This window comes from Staurois parvus, unplaced genomic scaffold (assembly GCF_062004578.1).
Source record: "Staurois parvus isolate SC_StPar_1 unplaced genomic scaffold, SC_StPar_1.0 ptg001091l, whole genome shotgun sequence".
NCBI classification, from domain to species: Eukaryota; Metazoa; Chordata; class Amphibia; order Anura; family Ranidae; genus Staurois; species Staurois parvus.
In genome coordinates this window covers 187,478-200,905 of record NW_028318887.1, presented here as the reverse complement: position 1 = coordinate 200,905, position 13,428 = coordinate 187,478, and the positions used below count along the sequence as shown (strand labels likewise).

At 43.0% G+C, this 13,428-nt stretch overlaps 1 protein-coding gene across 1 annotated transcript in view; it reads left to right on the top strand.

The window, feature by feature from the left end:
• Positions 1 to 13,428, top strand: part of PACS1 (phosphofurin acidic cluster sorting protein 1) — a 267,815-nt gene that overhangs the window by 95,579 nt on the left and 158,808 nt on the right. Inside the window, exon 14 of the mRNA XM_089658767.1 lies at positions 734 to 835. Coding sequence (XP_089514893.1) covers positions 734 to 835 — 102 coding nt within the window. The remainder of the gene's footprint in view (positions 1 to 733; positions 836 to 13,428) is intronic.

Sequence of the window (13,428 nt, the reverse complement as noted above, 5' to 3'; positions counted from 1 at the left end):
TAAGGATTTTGAGTGAAAGAGCTTATATTTCAAAGGAGAAGGCTCCTCCTGCACTTTTATGCACCCATCACACCATATCGGCTGGAGTTTCCAGAGCATTTTATCACCAAGCCTCTGTAGCACAGGTGTGTAAGGCCTTCACTTGGTGTTCTGTTCATATGTTTTCAAAGTTTTACAAGGTGGATATCGTATGTACTCTCCAGCGCCTCAGGATATGCACAGCCAAAAGGGAAGCCAAGGGTATCAGGACAGCGAAAACCAAAGGAAATGCTTCAAGGGTGCAACCCTCCTCAGACGGGGAAATCAGCCACTGGATAAAGAGAAAACAGGTGGCGCACACACCTAATGCATTATCCAAGGTTTATTGTAAAGCGTAAAAAATAATAAAAACATACAAACGAAGCATGTATCTAAAAAGCATAGAAAAATGAGGATGGCCACAACGGCAGGCAAGGTGTCCTCACTGTCAGTGCGGTCAAATGGCTGATGCGTTTCGGGGACGAATCCCTTTCCCCAGAGCTAATGACCAGCCTCTGATGCAGATGTGTAATGGATGAAAAGTGGGAGCCTTGCTGGTGATGGCAGAGCAGAGGCAGCATTTTTTCTTACATACAGAGCTCTGTTGATCTATTTATTATATTTGCTTGAAGTTCAGGCTTTAATAAACATGTTTCTTAGGTCACAATAAAACATGGCATAAACTAAAAGCTGATTAATTGTCTTTCTCAAACAGGTTCCACGGAAGGTGTTACTTGATCAGTTAAACCAAAATCTTTCAGATCCATCTCTTCCAGAAACCATTATTATTGTGCAGACATTAGACTGGCAGGGTCAGGTAAGAAAATGTACTTTAAATTCTAATAAGCATATGGTTAATGCTTTGCCTTGCTTTCAACTAAAGACAGCTGAGAAAACATTTTGGAATAATTTTAAAACTAGCTTTCTCAGCTGTACAGTACAGGACAAACCAGCTATATGCAGTTCCCTTCCGGTGTTTGGACACTGGCAAATAAAAAGCCCCAAAACTTCTGCTCCTAGCTATCCCTAGTATTTTGCTAGTGTCCTTAGTTGACGGGCCTCCTCTTTACTGGGAGAAGCTTATTTCTTTTCTGTGGAGTTTTTTAGGTAGATTCTTCTCTCAAGGTTCCTTGCTGCATCATATCCCCTGCAACTCCGTTTGCAGTTCCCAGATCGATTTGACTCCTTGTCTTGTCTTGGACTGGACCCAGATGCAGCTTGGATGATTATATAGGGATGGCCTGTAATGTCTTTTGCCACTTGCTCTCGCATGGGTGCTTTCCTTGGCATGTAGTGCATCGTGTTGAGTTAGTTGCAGGTCCAAAGCCATGGTCTGCTGGTGGTGAAGCCCTGTTTCTAAAGACCCTTTCAGGAGTATTCCCACCATGGAAGGGAAGCCAAGTTTGGGTCGAATACCTTATGTCCACAGTGCAAAGACATCTGCTGCGGTTGCCAAGATCATGGAGGAGTGTGGGTTTCAACACTTTAAATGGTTGGTGTAGTCGTGGAGTAGAAGGACTGCTAGCTGTTAAGTTTTATGCTTTCCTGGTGCTTTGGCACTACTGCTACTAATACTGTGCGGCCTAGTTTTCACAGCTTCACTGTGTATCTGCATGTCATTTTGTTTCAATGGCCACTCTTTTCTTAGCTGCCATCCCATTTTTTCAATAATAAGCATAAGCTTGGTCGACATGGTCAACTGCCCGAAAGAGACAAAAGGACAATTGCGCAGGATTGTGACCCAAAATAAAAAAACTGCTGCAAAAGTGACTGCAGAGCCCAATCTCAGTCCCGTGAAGACTGAGATTGAGCTATGCAGTCACTTTTGCAGTAGTTGTTGTTTTATTCTGGGTCACAATCATATGCATTGTCCTTTATTGTCTCTTTTGGTCAGTTGATCAAGTCGACCGCGCCTATGCTTATCAGATGATGTTTTCCCAGAAGCTGTATATGCCATCATATGATACTGTACCCTGCAACACTACAAATCGTCAACTTTAGTCACAGAGACACCAGCTAATTGAGCACCAACAATTTGCCCTCTTTGAAGCTCAGTAAGCTCTGACACGACTGTATTACTAGCAGCGCACACAGTGAATGAGTAAAGTGAGGCTTTCCACCTGTTAGCTAGGTGTCTTATCACACAGTGGAAGCAAAAGAATGTTACATCACTTCTGCTTTCAAAACGAAACATGTCCCTTTTTACACCTGCAAATCATGTAGCGTTTCCATTTATTTGCCTAACCCCTGTATGTGTTTTTATGATTGGGTTGGGACGAACGATCTGGACTCAGGACTCCCGGTTACCTGATTACTGTGATAGCCTCTGATTGACTATCACAGTGATCAGTCACTGCAGCTCACCCATGTGTTTTCTTTCTCTTTTGAATGGAGAAAAAGATACTAATGCTTAATTTACTAAAACTGGAGAGTGAAAAATCTGGTGCAGGTCTGCATAGGAACCAATCAGTTTCCAGGTTTTTTTTTTTTTTATTATTATTTTTTTATTTTTTTTAATATTCTTTTTCAAAGCTTAATTGAAAAAGCTGAAGTTAGAAGCTGATTTTCTACCATGATCAGCTGCACCAGAGTTTGCAATCTCCACTTTTAGTAAATCAACCCCATTACATCTTTCTCTCCTGCAATGAGAGAAAGATACAAAGGAGAAAAAAAAATAAAGAAAAAATAGCCAGATAAAGGTTTGATCTAGGGAAGTGTTCGAGTCAAAGGTCAAGGCCATGGTCAGAGCCAGTATATATTTTATGTAGAATTAAAAAAAAAAAAAAAAAATATGTATCCTTTTTAAAAGTAATATCAGTGTTGATATTAGTATGTTTTAGGTAGGATAAAAAAGCAAAATGCGCACTATAGTTTATGGGACCTACTACAGGTACAAATAACATACACATATTTTGTATCGCTGTAATCATTTGAATCTATTTTGGGTTTTTCTTTAATGGAAAATTATAGTAATAGCAAAAAATATAGAGCTAATATAAAAAGAAAAAAAAAATATATACACTTTGGTCCAGTTTTTATAATAAAAAATAAGGAGATATCCGTTAGAATCTACCACCAAATTAACCACTTGCCCTTCTGAAGACTCACCCCCCCCCCCCCACCCCTTTCGTGACCATGCCATTTTTTTGCATTACGGCGCTGCGTTACTTTAACAGACAATTGCGCATTCATGCAACGCTGCACCCAAATTAAATTTACGTCCCTTTCTTTCTTTTTTTCCCCCTCAAATTGAGCTTTCTTTTGGTGGTATTTGATTTTTTTTTTTTTCATTTTTTGCGCTATAAAAAAAAAAAAAAAAGACTGACAATTTTGAGAACAAACAGTATTTGTGACTTTTTGCTATTAAACCTCTCCAGTAAAAAAATCTAATTTCGGCATTTATGCCAAAATTTATTTGGCTACGTCTTTGCTAAAAAAAAAAAAAATCCCAATGTACGTGTAAAGTAATTGGTTTATGTGAAAGTTATAGCATTTACAAATGGTGTATATACACTGGGATTTTGTGGTTTTTTTTTTTTGCATATTTTCTAGTAATGGCAGTGATCAGTAACTTCTAGCGAGATTGCGGCGGATATTCTGACACTGTGGGGAAATTACTTGGTGTCCCTGACATCCCCCAGTGACACACATACAGTGATCAGTGCTAAAAAAAAAAAAAAAAACTGACACTGTACTAATTGCACTGGGCAGGAAGGGGTTAACATGAGGAGTGACCAAAGGGTTAACTGTGTGCTGGGAGTGTTTTTACTAGGGGGCTGTGTCCATGTGCTTCACTGTAAGCACACTGCTTTAAATAGCTGTACTGTGCACAGCCATCCAAAGCCGTGTGCCCGAGCTGACAGGGAACTGTTAGTAAACAAAATCGTTCCTCTCCCTGTCGGAGATCCTCAGAAATCACTGGGTGCCGGCGAGTAATCACCGGCTGGGACCCAGTGATTGATGGCCTCGAATGGTGGCATAGGTAGGGCTTGCGCTCCCCCTACCCAGAAATGCAATATCACGTATAATATACGTGATTTTGCGCACCCATGCTGCCCTGTAGCAGTATTTCTGCTATAGGGTGGTCGGGAAGGGGTTAAAGCCCAATTAGTCCTGAAAAAAACAAGGTATAATCCACCTTGATACACAAAGTAGTTGTGATCATAAGTACAGTTTTACTAACACATGTCAAAGTTGCAAAATTGGGTCTGGGTGTTAAAGTTTGTTTTAACCTTGCTCATGAAGGGGTTAAGGATACCATTGCTATCCTTTTTTGGCATTGTGTGCTCTTGTTTAGAGATGGAGCAGTAGGAGTCTGCTTACTTCAGGTTCTCCCACATAGAGTCCCTGTGATCGCCAAAATCTGCTAAAACCTTCCCAGTCCACTTACTCTTACAGCCTGTCCTAAATGATGACTGGCCTCACCCTGAAAGTTACTTGCTCCTTTAAAACATTTTGGTCAGCAGTATCCTGTGGAGGTGTACTTCATGCAAAGTTGGATGGTCTCTATAGCAGACCCTGCCATCTCTTTTCTTGACAAGATGCTAAAGGTTGCTGTAGAGGATAATCTTGTATTCAAGGACCCAGTGGACAAATGTTGGAGGCATTCGTTTTTTTTTTCTTTTGGCAGGCCTTTTCATGCAGCCTGCAGTTGCTTTCATGGTATTTTAACAGATCCTTGCTGTCTGGGTTAGGCAAATGGCCTGAGACCCTAGCTGCATCTCGACAAATCTCTCTGTTCATTACCAATGAGAACCAACCTGTGACCTGGCACAGACTCAAGAGCGTGGATGAGATTCCAGGAGACAGGCAGTTACTCTAGGAGAGCTGGACAGGGCCGTAGAAGGTCCTTAACCCATCAGCAGGACCTGTATCTGCTCCTTTGTGCAAGTAGAAACGGGTTGAGCACTGCCAGAGCCCTACAAAATGGCCTCCAGCAGGCCACTGGTGTGAATGTCTCTGATCATATAATCAGAAACAGACTTTATGAGGGTGGCTTGAGGGCCAGACGTCCTCTAGTGGGCCCTGTGCTCACTGCCCAGCACTATAAAGCTCGATTGGCATTTGCCATTGAACACCAGAATTGGCTGGTCTGCCACTGGCACCCTGTGCTTTTCACAGATGAGAGCAGGTTTCTCCCTGAGCACATATGACAGACGTGAAAGAGTCTAGAGAAGCCGTGGAGAATGTTATGCTGCCTGTAACATCATTCAGCATGACTGTTTTGGTGGTGGGTCAGTTATGGTCTGGGGAGGCATATCTATGGAGGGACGCACAGACCCCTACAGGCTAGAAAATGTACCCTGACTGTCATTAAGTGTGGGGGATGAATTCTTTAGACCCATTATCGGACCCTACGCTGGTGCAGTGGGTCCTGGGTTTCTCCTGGTGCACGACAATGCCTGGCCTCATGTGGCAAGAGTATGCAGGCAGTTCCTGGAGGATGAAGGAATTCATACCATTGAGTGGCCTCCACGCTCGTCTGACCTAAATCTAATAGAACACCTCTGGGATATCGTGTGTCTGTCCATCTGACACCACCAGGTTTCACCTCAGACTATCCAGGAGCTCAGTGATGCCCTGGTCCAGATCTGGGAGGAAATACTCCAAGACACCATCCGTTGTCTCATTAGGATCCATGCCCTGACATTGACAGGGATGCATACAAGCATGTGGGGGCCGTACAAACTACCGAGTACCATTTTTGAGTTACTGTAATGAAATTTCAGCAAGATGGACTAACCCTGCTGCATCATTTTTTAGCTTTGATTTTCGGGGTGTCTTTGAATTCAGTTCTCTGTAGGTTGATAATTTCCAAGAAATGATGGGGCATCTTTGCATTCCTAACACATTACCTAGTCCATATCAGTATAGATATCCAGCATGATCTTTTTCCCCCATTTGAGATCTGATGTGTTTTCAAAGTGTTCCTTTAATTTTGTTGAGCAGTGTATTATGATGACCTGGTGGAAGGAAGAAGCAGGAACAATGGACCCCCGATCCATTATGGCGCCCCCTCCCTGTCAAATCAACCAGGGAGAAAACCAAGGAATCTGTCACTTCATTGTTTGTGAGACACCGGAGCCCACCCAGAGACCGAGAAATTTAGCCTCCTGACATCCATACAAATGGATCCCTACCACTAGTTGAAGTCGCTGCCTCTGCTACAGCTGCACAGGCAGAGAGCACAGACTGGTTTGGAGCTATACAGCCTGTTTTTTGTACTGCTTCTGCCGTTCCTAGTCCACACTGAGGGGCTGGGAAAGGGGAGGAGGCTGAGACCCTGCATTCATGTTAAGAGATGTGTTTGCTGCTGTCCACTTATATTTACTCTTACTGGGCAAGTTCAAGGTGTCAGAGAAGATATCTCCTTGATTCGGCAGGATCTGCAGACCATGCGAGAGCACACGTATGTGCTTGAAAGCTGTGTCCAGTGCTTTAGAAGATGCTTTCTCCCCACTCCATACTGAAATAGAAGTAGTGATGTACAAAATTGATGCCAACATCTAAAAAACAGAAGATCTGCATTGGAAACAATATTCAGATAGTGACATGAAAATAGGGTGTGCAGCGCTATACAAATAAAACACACTATCTAAAGTATGGCAAAATATGACAGAAATGGAAAAGTCCTATAAACTGAATGTTAAACAGTCCAAGGTGGTAAAATATCAGTCCAAAAGGTATACTCCAGTGATGGAGTATAAATAACTTCAATCCAAATGGGTATATTCCAGCATCCTAACATGAAGGTGTAGAAAAATTGCCCACTCACCGGAAGTGCAATTTAATGTGCACATAGAAATTCCATGAAGCCGGAGGTCCCATGAAGGAATAGCTTGATGATAAAGGTGCCCTCTGGTGGTAGATGGGGTGACGGCTGCCAGAGAAGTTGATCTGGACCAATATCCCAAATTGTCCTGCTTGGGTGGACTCCTAGAATGCTGGGCTGAGATGTGGAGGCTCAGTGCCAGGTGATAGAGATGAAAACGCTCATGGTGTAGTATTATAAAAAGTATTTAATGAGTATATATCATTATGATAAAACAGTAAAACGTACAGGGTTAGAGTACCAGTATAGGTATAGTGTAAACGAGCTCTTTAAATGCACTGACCAGTGAATAAAAATGATGGCCACCGGACCTCCTGATCCGGTGGCGTAACGTCAAGGCGTGCAGAGGCTCCTCCTAGACGCGCTTCGTGTAATAACACGTCTCCTGTAGGGGTGATGCCATCACCCCTACAGGAGACGTTTAACATTCAGTTTATAGGACTTTTCCATTTCTGTCATATTTTGCCATACTTTAGATAGTGTGTTTTATTTGTATAGCGCTGCACACCCTATTTTCATGTCATTTTCCTAGAAAGGCTTTGTGGTTCCTTTTTGTGCATCAGCAGCTTCTTATTGGTGCGCTCGCTATCTCACACATTTATACTCAATATTCAGATAGTAGATCTCCATGAGAAAGCCAAGGGAGCACATCGATCTGAATTTGCTGAATGGTAGGTACTCTTTTCTGAAATGTCTCCAGGATCCTTCTCTCCTCTTCGCAGTTGAATGTGCACACAAAGTCGCCACCTATCAGTTTTTCTCCTGGTAACCTGCCAAGACCATTCTTCATATGCTTGTTGTATTATAAAGAAAAGGAGAACATTCTTTACAGGGCCAGAACACTTAAGGAGATTTTTTTTTTTTCGATGGTTCTAGGACAGCAATGGGCAAACTACGGCTCGGCGGACTTTTTAATCCGGCCCGCGTAGCGTGATACTGTCAGGATGGCTGTCAGGATGTGTGTAGGCGGGGCAGCGTGACGAACGTGAGGGGAGCTAGGCTCCTCTCACAGTCCGCCCTGAAGACCGGAACGGCACGGGAACACGGCGAGAGGAACGCGCGGAGCAAAGGTAAGTAAATTGACACGGGGGGGACTTAATATGGGGGATGAATTAATATGGGGAATGAATTACTATAGGGGGGATGAATTACTATATGGGGGATGAATTACTATATGGGGGATGAATTACTATATGGGGGATGAATTACTATGCTTACTATGGGGGGAATATTACTATACTTACTATGGATGACACATAAACATCATTCATCTACTCTTGGTCCGGCCCCCGGGTCCAATATATGAACCCATTGCGGCCCTCAAGTCAAAAAGTTTGCTCACCCCTGTTCTAGGATCATGTGCTTCCCGGACTTCTCCCCAGAGGTACAGAAAGGCAGATCCCTTTCAAGAAGTCAGGAAACGGTCTGTACCTCGAGCCACACCAGAGAGGCATCAGGAGTTTAGAGAAATTAGCAAGTGGCTGATGAACTGGTGCAGGAAGGGAGGGTTTTGGGCTCCTGTTGAACTAGGCTTACTTTTCAGTCGGTTACTGTCTCTATAGCAGGGACGAGCTGCATGTAAATGGGGAAGGTGTTGCTCTGTTTGGGAAGAGGATGACCAAAAAGTTAGAGGAACTTTAAAACTAGGTGATGGAGGGGAGGGATCAGAGGAAGCTATTCTAGCCAGTGAATGAAGGGCAGAAGGTGCTACTAAGGTCAGTGTAACTGGAATACCTCGGTCCAACATGTGTGGGCTGACAGAATCCTACTGCAGCCTCAGAACACACAAGGATAAAATGTGTCGCCGTACAAAAATAAAAGGCATGTTCACAAATTCTAAAAGTTTGGTGAGCAAAACGGAAGAACTGCAACTACTGATTCATGAGGAGGATTTGGACTTTGTGGGAGTAACAGAGACCTGGTGTGACCACACACATAATTGGCTTGAAACTGTCCAAGGGTACTCCCTGGGTTGAAGATGCGGGGTAGATAGAAGGAAGGGGGGAGGGGGGGGGGGGAGAGGTGTGCATGTACTTCAAGAGCGATTTTGCTTGTGAACATGAGGGACAACAGTACTATTTGGACAAGAGAGGAGGTGGCATCCTTGTGGTTGGAGCGTTAAAGGGAAGTAACAAAAGTTCTTATTGGGTTAATAGTGGGTGTATACTGTAGGCTCCCTTACTGAAAGGATAAAAAGGAGACTGATCTTCTTTTCACAGTTAGAAATAGCTGTAAGGCAGGGAAATGTTATCGTCATGGGGGACAGTTATCCAGATATCGACTGAGCACATGGAACTGCTCACTCCTCTAAGTCTTGCAATTTCTTAAATGCCTTTTGAGGACAATTTTATGTGTCAGTTGGTGGATTCCCAGCTAGAACAAGGCTCTGCTTGACCTACTAATTTATAAATAACACAGAGCTGATATCAGATGTGAAAGTAAGGAATAAGTTTGGAAACTGTGATCAGAGGGCAATTACGTTCACTGTAAATCGTAGGAAAAGCAGGTAAGAGGGTAGGGCAAGTACACTAAATTTCAAGAGAGCCAGCTTTACTAAACTGTACTTCATACTTCATTACATTAAATGGGAAGATATTCTGGAAACAAAAAAAAAAAAAAGGAAACAGAGTGCTTTTAAGAGAATTTTTACTGCTTTTCATTAGCCAGTGTATGCCATTGAGAAATAAATATAAAAGAACAAAGGTTATACCTAGATAGCTAAATTTGAGTGGGAAAAAAAAAAGAACATTAAAGAGAAAAAAACTGTCCTTTAAAAAAATATAAGGCTGAGGGGACACAGTCAGCATTCCAGCAGAACAAAGAATTCAATAAGAATTGTAAGAGCGTGTGGCAGAGCCTGGCCATGGGACAGTATGGCTTCTTAACCCCTTCACGCCTAAGGGTAAAACCAATCAAACCTTAAAGCCTAAGTAAAATTTTGCAACTTTGACATGTGTTGGTAAAACTGTACATATCATCACAACTACTTTATATATTCAGGTGATTTATACCTTTACCTGGTAAATGGTAATGGATATCTCCTGTGTGTGTGTGTGTGTTTTTTTTTTTTTGTTTTTTGTTTTTTTTTTTAATAATTTCAAAGGAAAACTGGCCCAAAATGGTAAGACAGGTACGCAAATATGCGGCCCCACGGAAAAAGCCCAGTTCTGTGAGGCCGCATATTTTTGTGAATACATTTCTAGCGGCTGATCCATAGTCGGTGACACTTTAAGTGGTCTCTGGGACATCCCTTCCTCTAATATGTTCACCTTTGTGCCTCTTATAAATCTAAAATTTGGTGCATGTTAAAGTAACTTTTGATTCTGGAACGCTGTACTCCTCTTTTCAAGCTGCACCTCCAGTTGCATGTGTTACATGCTACTTTTCAGCTTGTATTTTAGAAAAGTGACCCTTTACCTAGGGTTCTCAGTTTTACTCGCTTTTTTTATGGTTTACATGTCTCTTACATGTTTGTGTATCTTTTGTGTTCTCAGTGTACCACAGTAGTGATTTCTCAAATCCTCAACAACATAGCAGCTACCTCTGATACCATATTACTACTACTAAAGATTCATACATGGATACCTGCTGTTCTATGGTTTATAAATCCGCAACGCTACTCCAAGCATTTTCCAGATTTTCCTCATGTCTTTGAAAATAACCTCTCTAAATGTTAACAGCCTCAATAGCCCATTTAGGAGTACCATGATGTGGAAGGAAGCATCCCAAAAATGTGACATATCTTATGCACAGAAGACACACTTGCGTACCACTTTTCCATCAAAAAATATCACATCTTAATTTTCCTCTCTGCTTTTTCGCAAATGCAGAACAAAAAAGAGAGGGGTTCTGATCGCAATATGGACGTGGTTTTATTCTCTCTACAGTTTACAGAATGTGACAAGAATGGCAGATACATCATTCTAGGCGCATTAATCAATCATCAGCCTTACACAATTGTCACATTATATGCCCCTAATACCAAACGTCATTTCTCCACAAATCCAAACTCCGTATAGGCCACCTTATCCTATGTGGAGGTTTTAACAAAGTGTCAGATATGGACCTAGACTCCACTAGTCACAACAGACGTAACTCTCACATAATATCCAACCAGATGAAATCTGAACACCTATACAATGCTTGGAGAAGCGCTCATGGTTCAGTGAAAGACTATACCTTTTATTCAACAGCTTTAAGGGTCTATTCTCGTATCGATCTGTTCCTGGTGGACAGAGATACATTACTACAAACTGATTAATCACAAATTGGCTTAATCACGTGCTCAGTCCATGCCCCAATCTCCACATCCGTTTTGCATAATCCTAGATATCAGGAACAGATCACACAGGAATGATCTGATTTTTTTCAAATTCAGCTCTGGTTCGGTCGACAATATCCAATCGTGGTCTGCGCATAATCATACATGAGAGGAGTCTTCATAAAATTTGGGGCTCAGGAGAAACGTAAGAGGACACAACTAGTCACAGAACTCAGACTCTATTGTCAGCAGCCGTCTGGCGGTAGCCTCTAGCAACCCACTGGCCGGAGTTCCTCAGGGCGCGGCTTCTAAGCCTCAGTCTGCTGGTTCACCAGAGCCCCTGATGGTGGGGATGGACTTGAAGCAGCCTGAGACCAGGTCGCGACCCCCGAGAAACACCAGCTGTCGTAGAGGCGGAAGCCAATGGCCTGGAGCAGGTGAGAGCCAGACGTGAAGAGGTATGCGTGGTCAGACAGGCAGGCGGTTGGTAAGAGCGGGGCAGGCAGAAGAATAACAGGTCACAAGCTGGGTTCAGTAACAGGAGGTCAGGCAATCAGAATCAGGCAGAGAATAGTCAGGACTAGCCAGGGGTCAGAGCAGGAGAAGACAGCAGTATCATGAACAGGCTGGGTCGGCAACAAGGTACCAGGAACACAGGAGTAATCAGGAACACAGGAACAGGGACAAGACCATAAGGCGATTTGGAGATGCACAGGGCTGGTTTAAATAGGGCGCCCTGTGCTCTCATTGGTGCGGCCGCGATCGCTAGTGCGCATTCGCGGCCGCTGCGTCGATTGCCTAGGACTCAGTGCTCGCCAGCTAGGACGAGTCGGCGCTCTGCGCATGCGCGCACCGCCGAGACGCCGGGATCCCTGACATCTATACATAGCTTAGATACTCCGAATAAATCCGAATTCTCTTCAGACAGGACTAAATAAGTAAGAGACTTACGCCACAAACTAGCTCAATCCTTTATATCTCATTATTTCTCAAATGTCTTAAACTAAATTATTATGCGTCAGGTAACAAAGCTGGTTCGTTCCTAGCGAACCAAATAAAGAAAATAGTGAAAAGTCGCATCAGATATCTTTTGGACTCCTCGAGCAACCATGTCACAAACCCTGTTCATATAACCAATCAATTTCCTGAATATTATTCTAATCTCTACAATTTATGTCCAAATGATTCAACTGATTTTCCTAAATCTACCAAAAATGTCATCAACCCAACTAGCAAACCTCTCTACCCAATTTTCAGCTCACAAAATACAACCGGTAATACATTGACTACCCCTACACAAATCCCCAGGTCCTGATGGGTTTGGGAATGAGTATACAGTTGAAACTCGAAAAATTTCAATATCGTGCAAAAGTTCATTTATTTCAGTCATGCAATTTAAAAGGTGAAACTAATATATAAGACTCATTACATGCAAAATAGTTCAAGACGTGATTTTTCATAATTGTGATGAATAAACCCCAAATCCACAATCTCAGAAAATAAGAATATTACATGCAATCAATAAAACAAGGATTGAACAATATCGGACCTCTGAAAAGTATAAGCATGCATATGTACTCCAGTACTTGGTTTGGGCCCCTTTTGCAGCAATTACTGCCTCAATGTGGCGTGGCATGGAAGCTATCAGCCTGTGGCACTGCTGAGGTGTTATGGAAGACCAGGATGCTTCAATAGCGGCCTTCAGCTCTTCTGCATTGTTCGGTCTCATGTCTCTCATCTTTCTCTTGGCAATGCCCCATAGATTCTCTATGGGGATCAGGTCAGGCGAGTTTGCTGGCCAATCAAGCACAGTAATCACACGGCAATTGAACCAGGTTTTGGTGATTTTGTCAGTGTGGGCAGGTGCCAAGTCCTGCTGGAAAATGAAGTCAGCATCCCCATAAAGCTCATCTGTGGAAGGAAGCATGAAGTGCTCCAAAATCTCCTGGTAGACAGCTGCATTGACCTTGGACTTAATGAAGCACAGTGGACCAACACCAGCAGATGACATAGCTCCCCAAATCAACACACTGTGGAAACTTCACACTGTACTTCAAGCATCTTGCAGTGTGTGCCTCTCCATTCTTCCTCCATACTCTGGGTCCTTGGTTTCCAAATGAGATACAAAAGTTGCTCTCATCAGAAAAGAGGACTTTGGACCACTGAGCAACAGACCAGGTCTGTTTTTCTTTTGCCCAGGTAAGACGCTTCTGACGTTGTTTGTTGTTCAGGAGCGGCTTGACAAGAGGAATGCGACATTTGAAGCCCATGTCCAGGATCCATCTGTGTGTGGTGGCTCTTGATGCACTGACTCCAG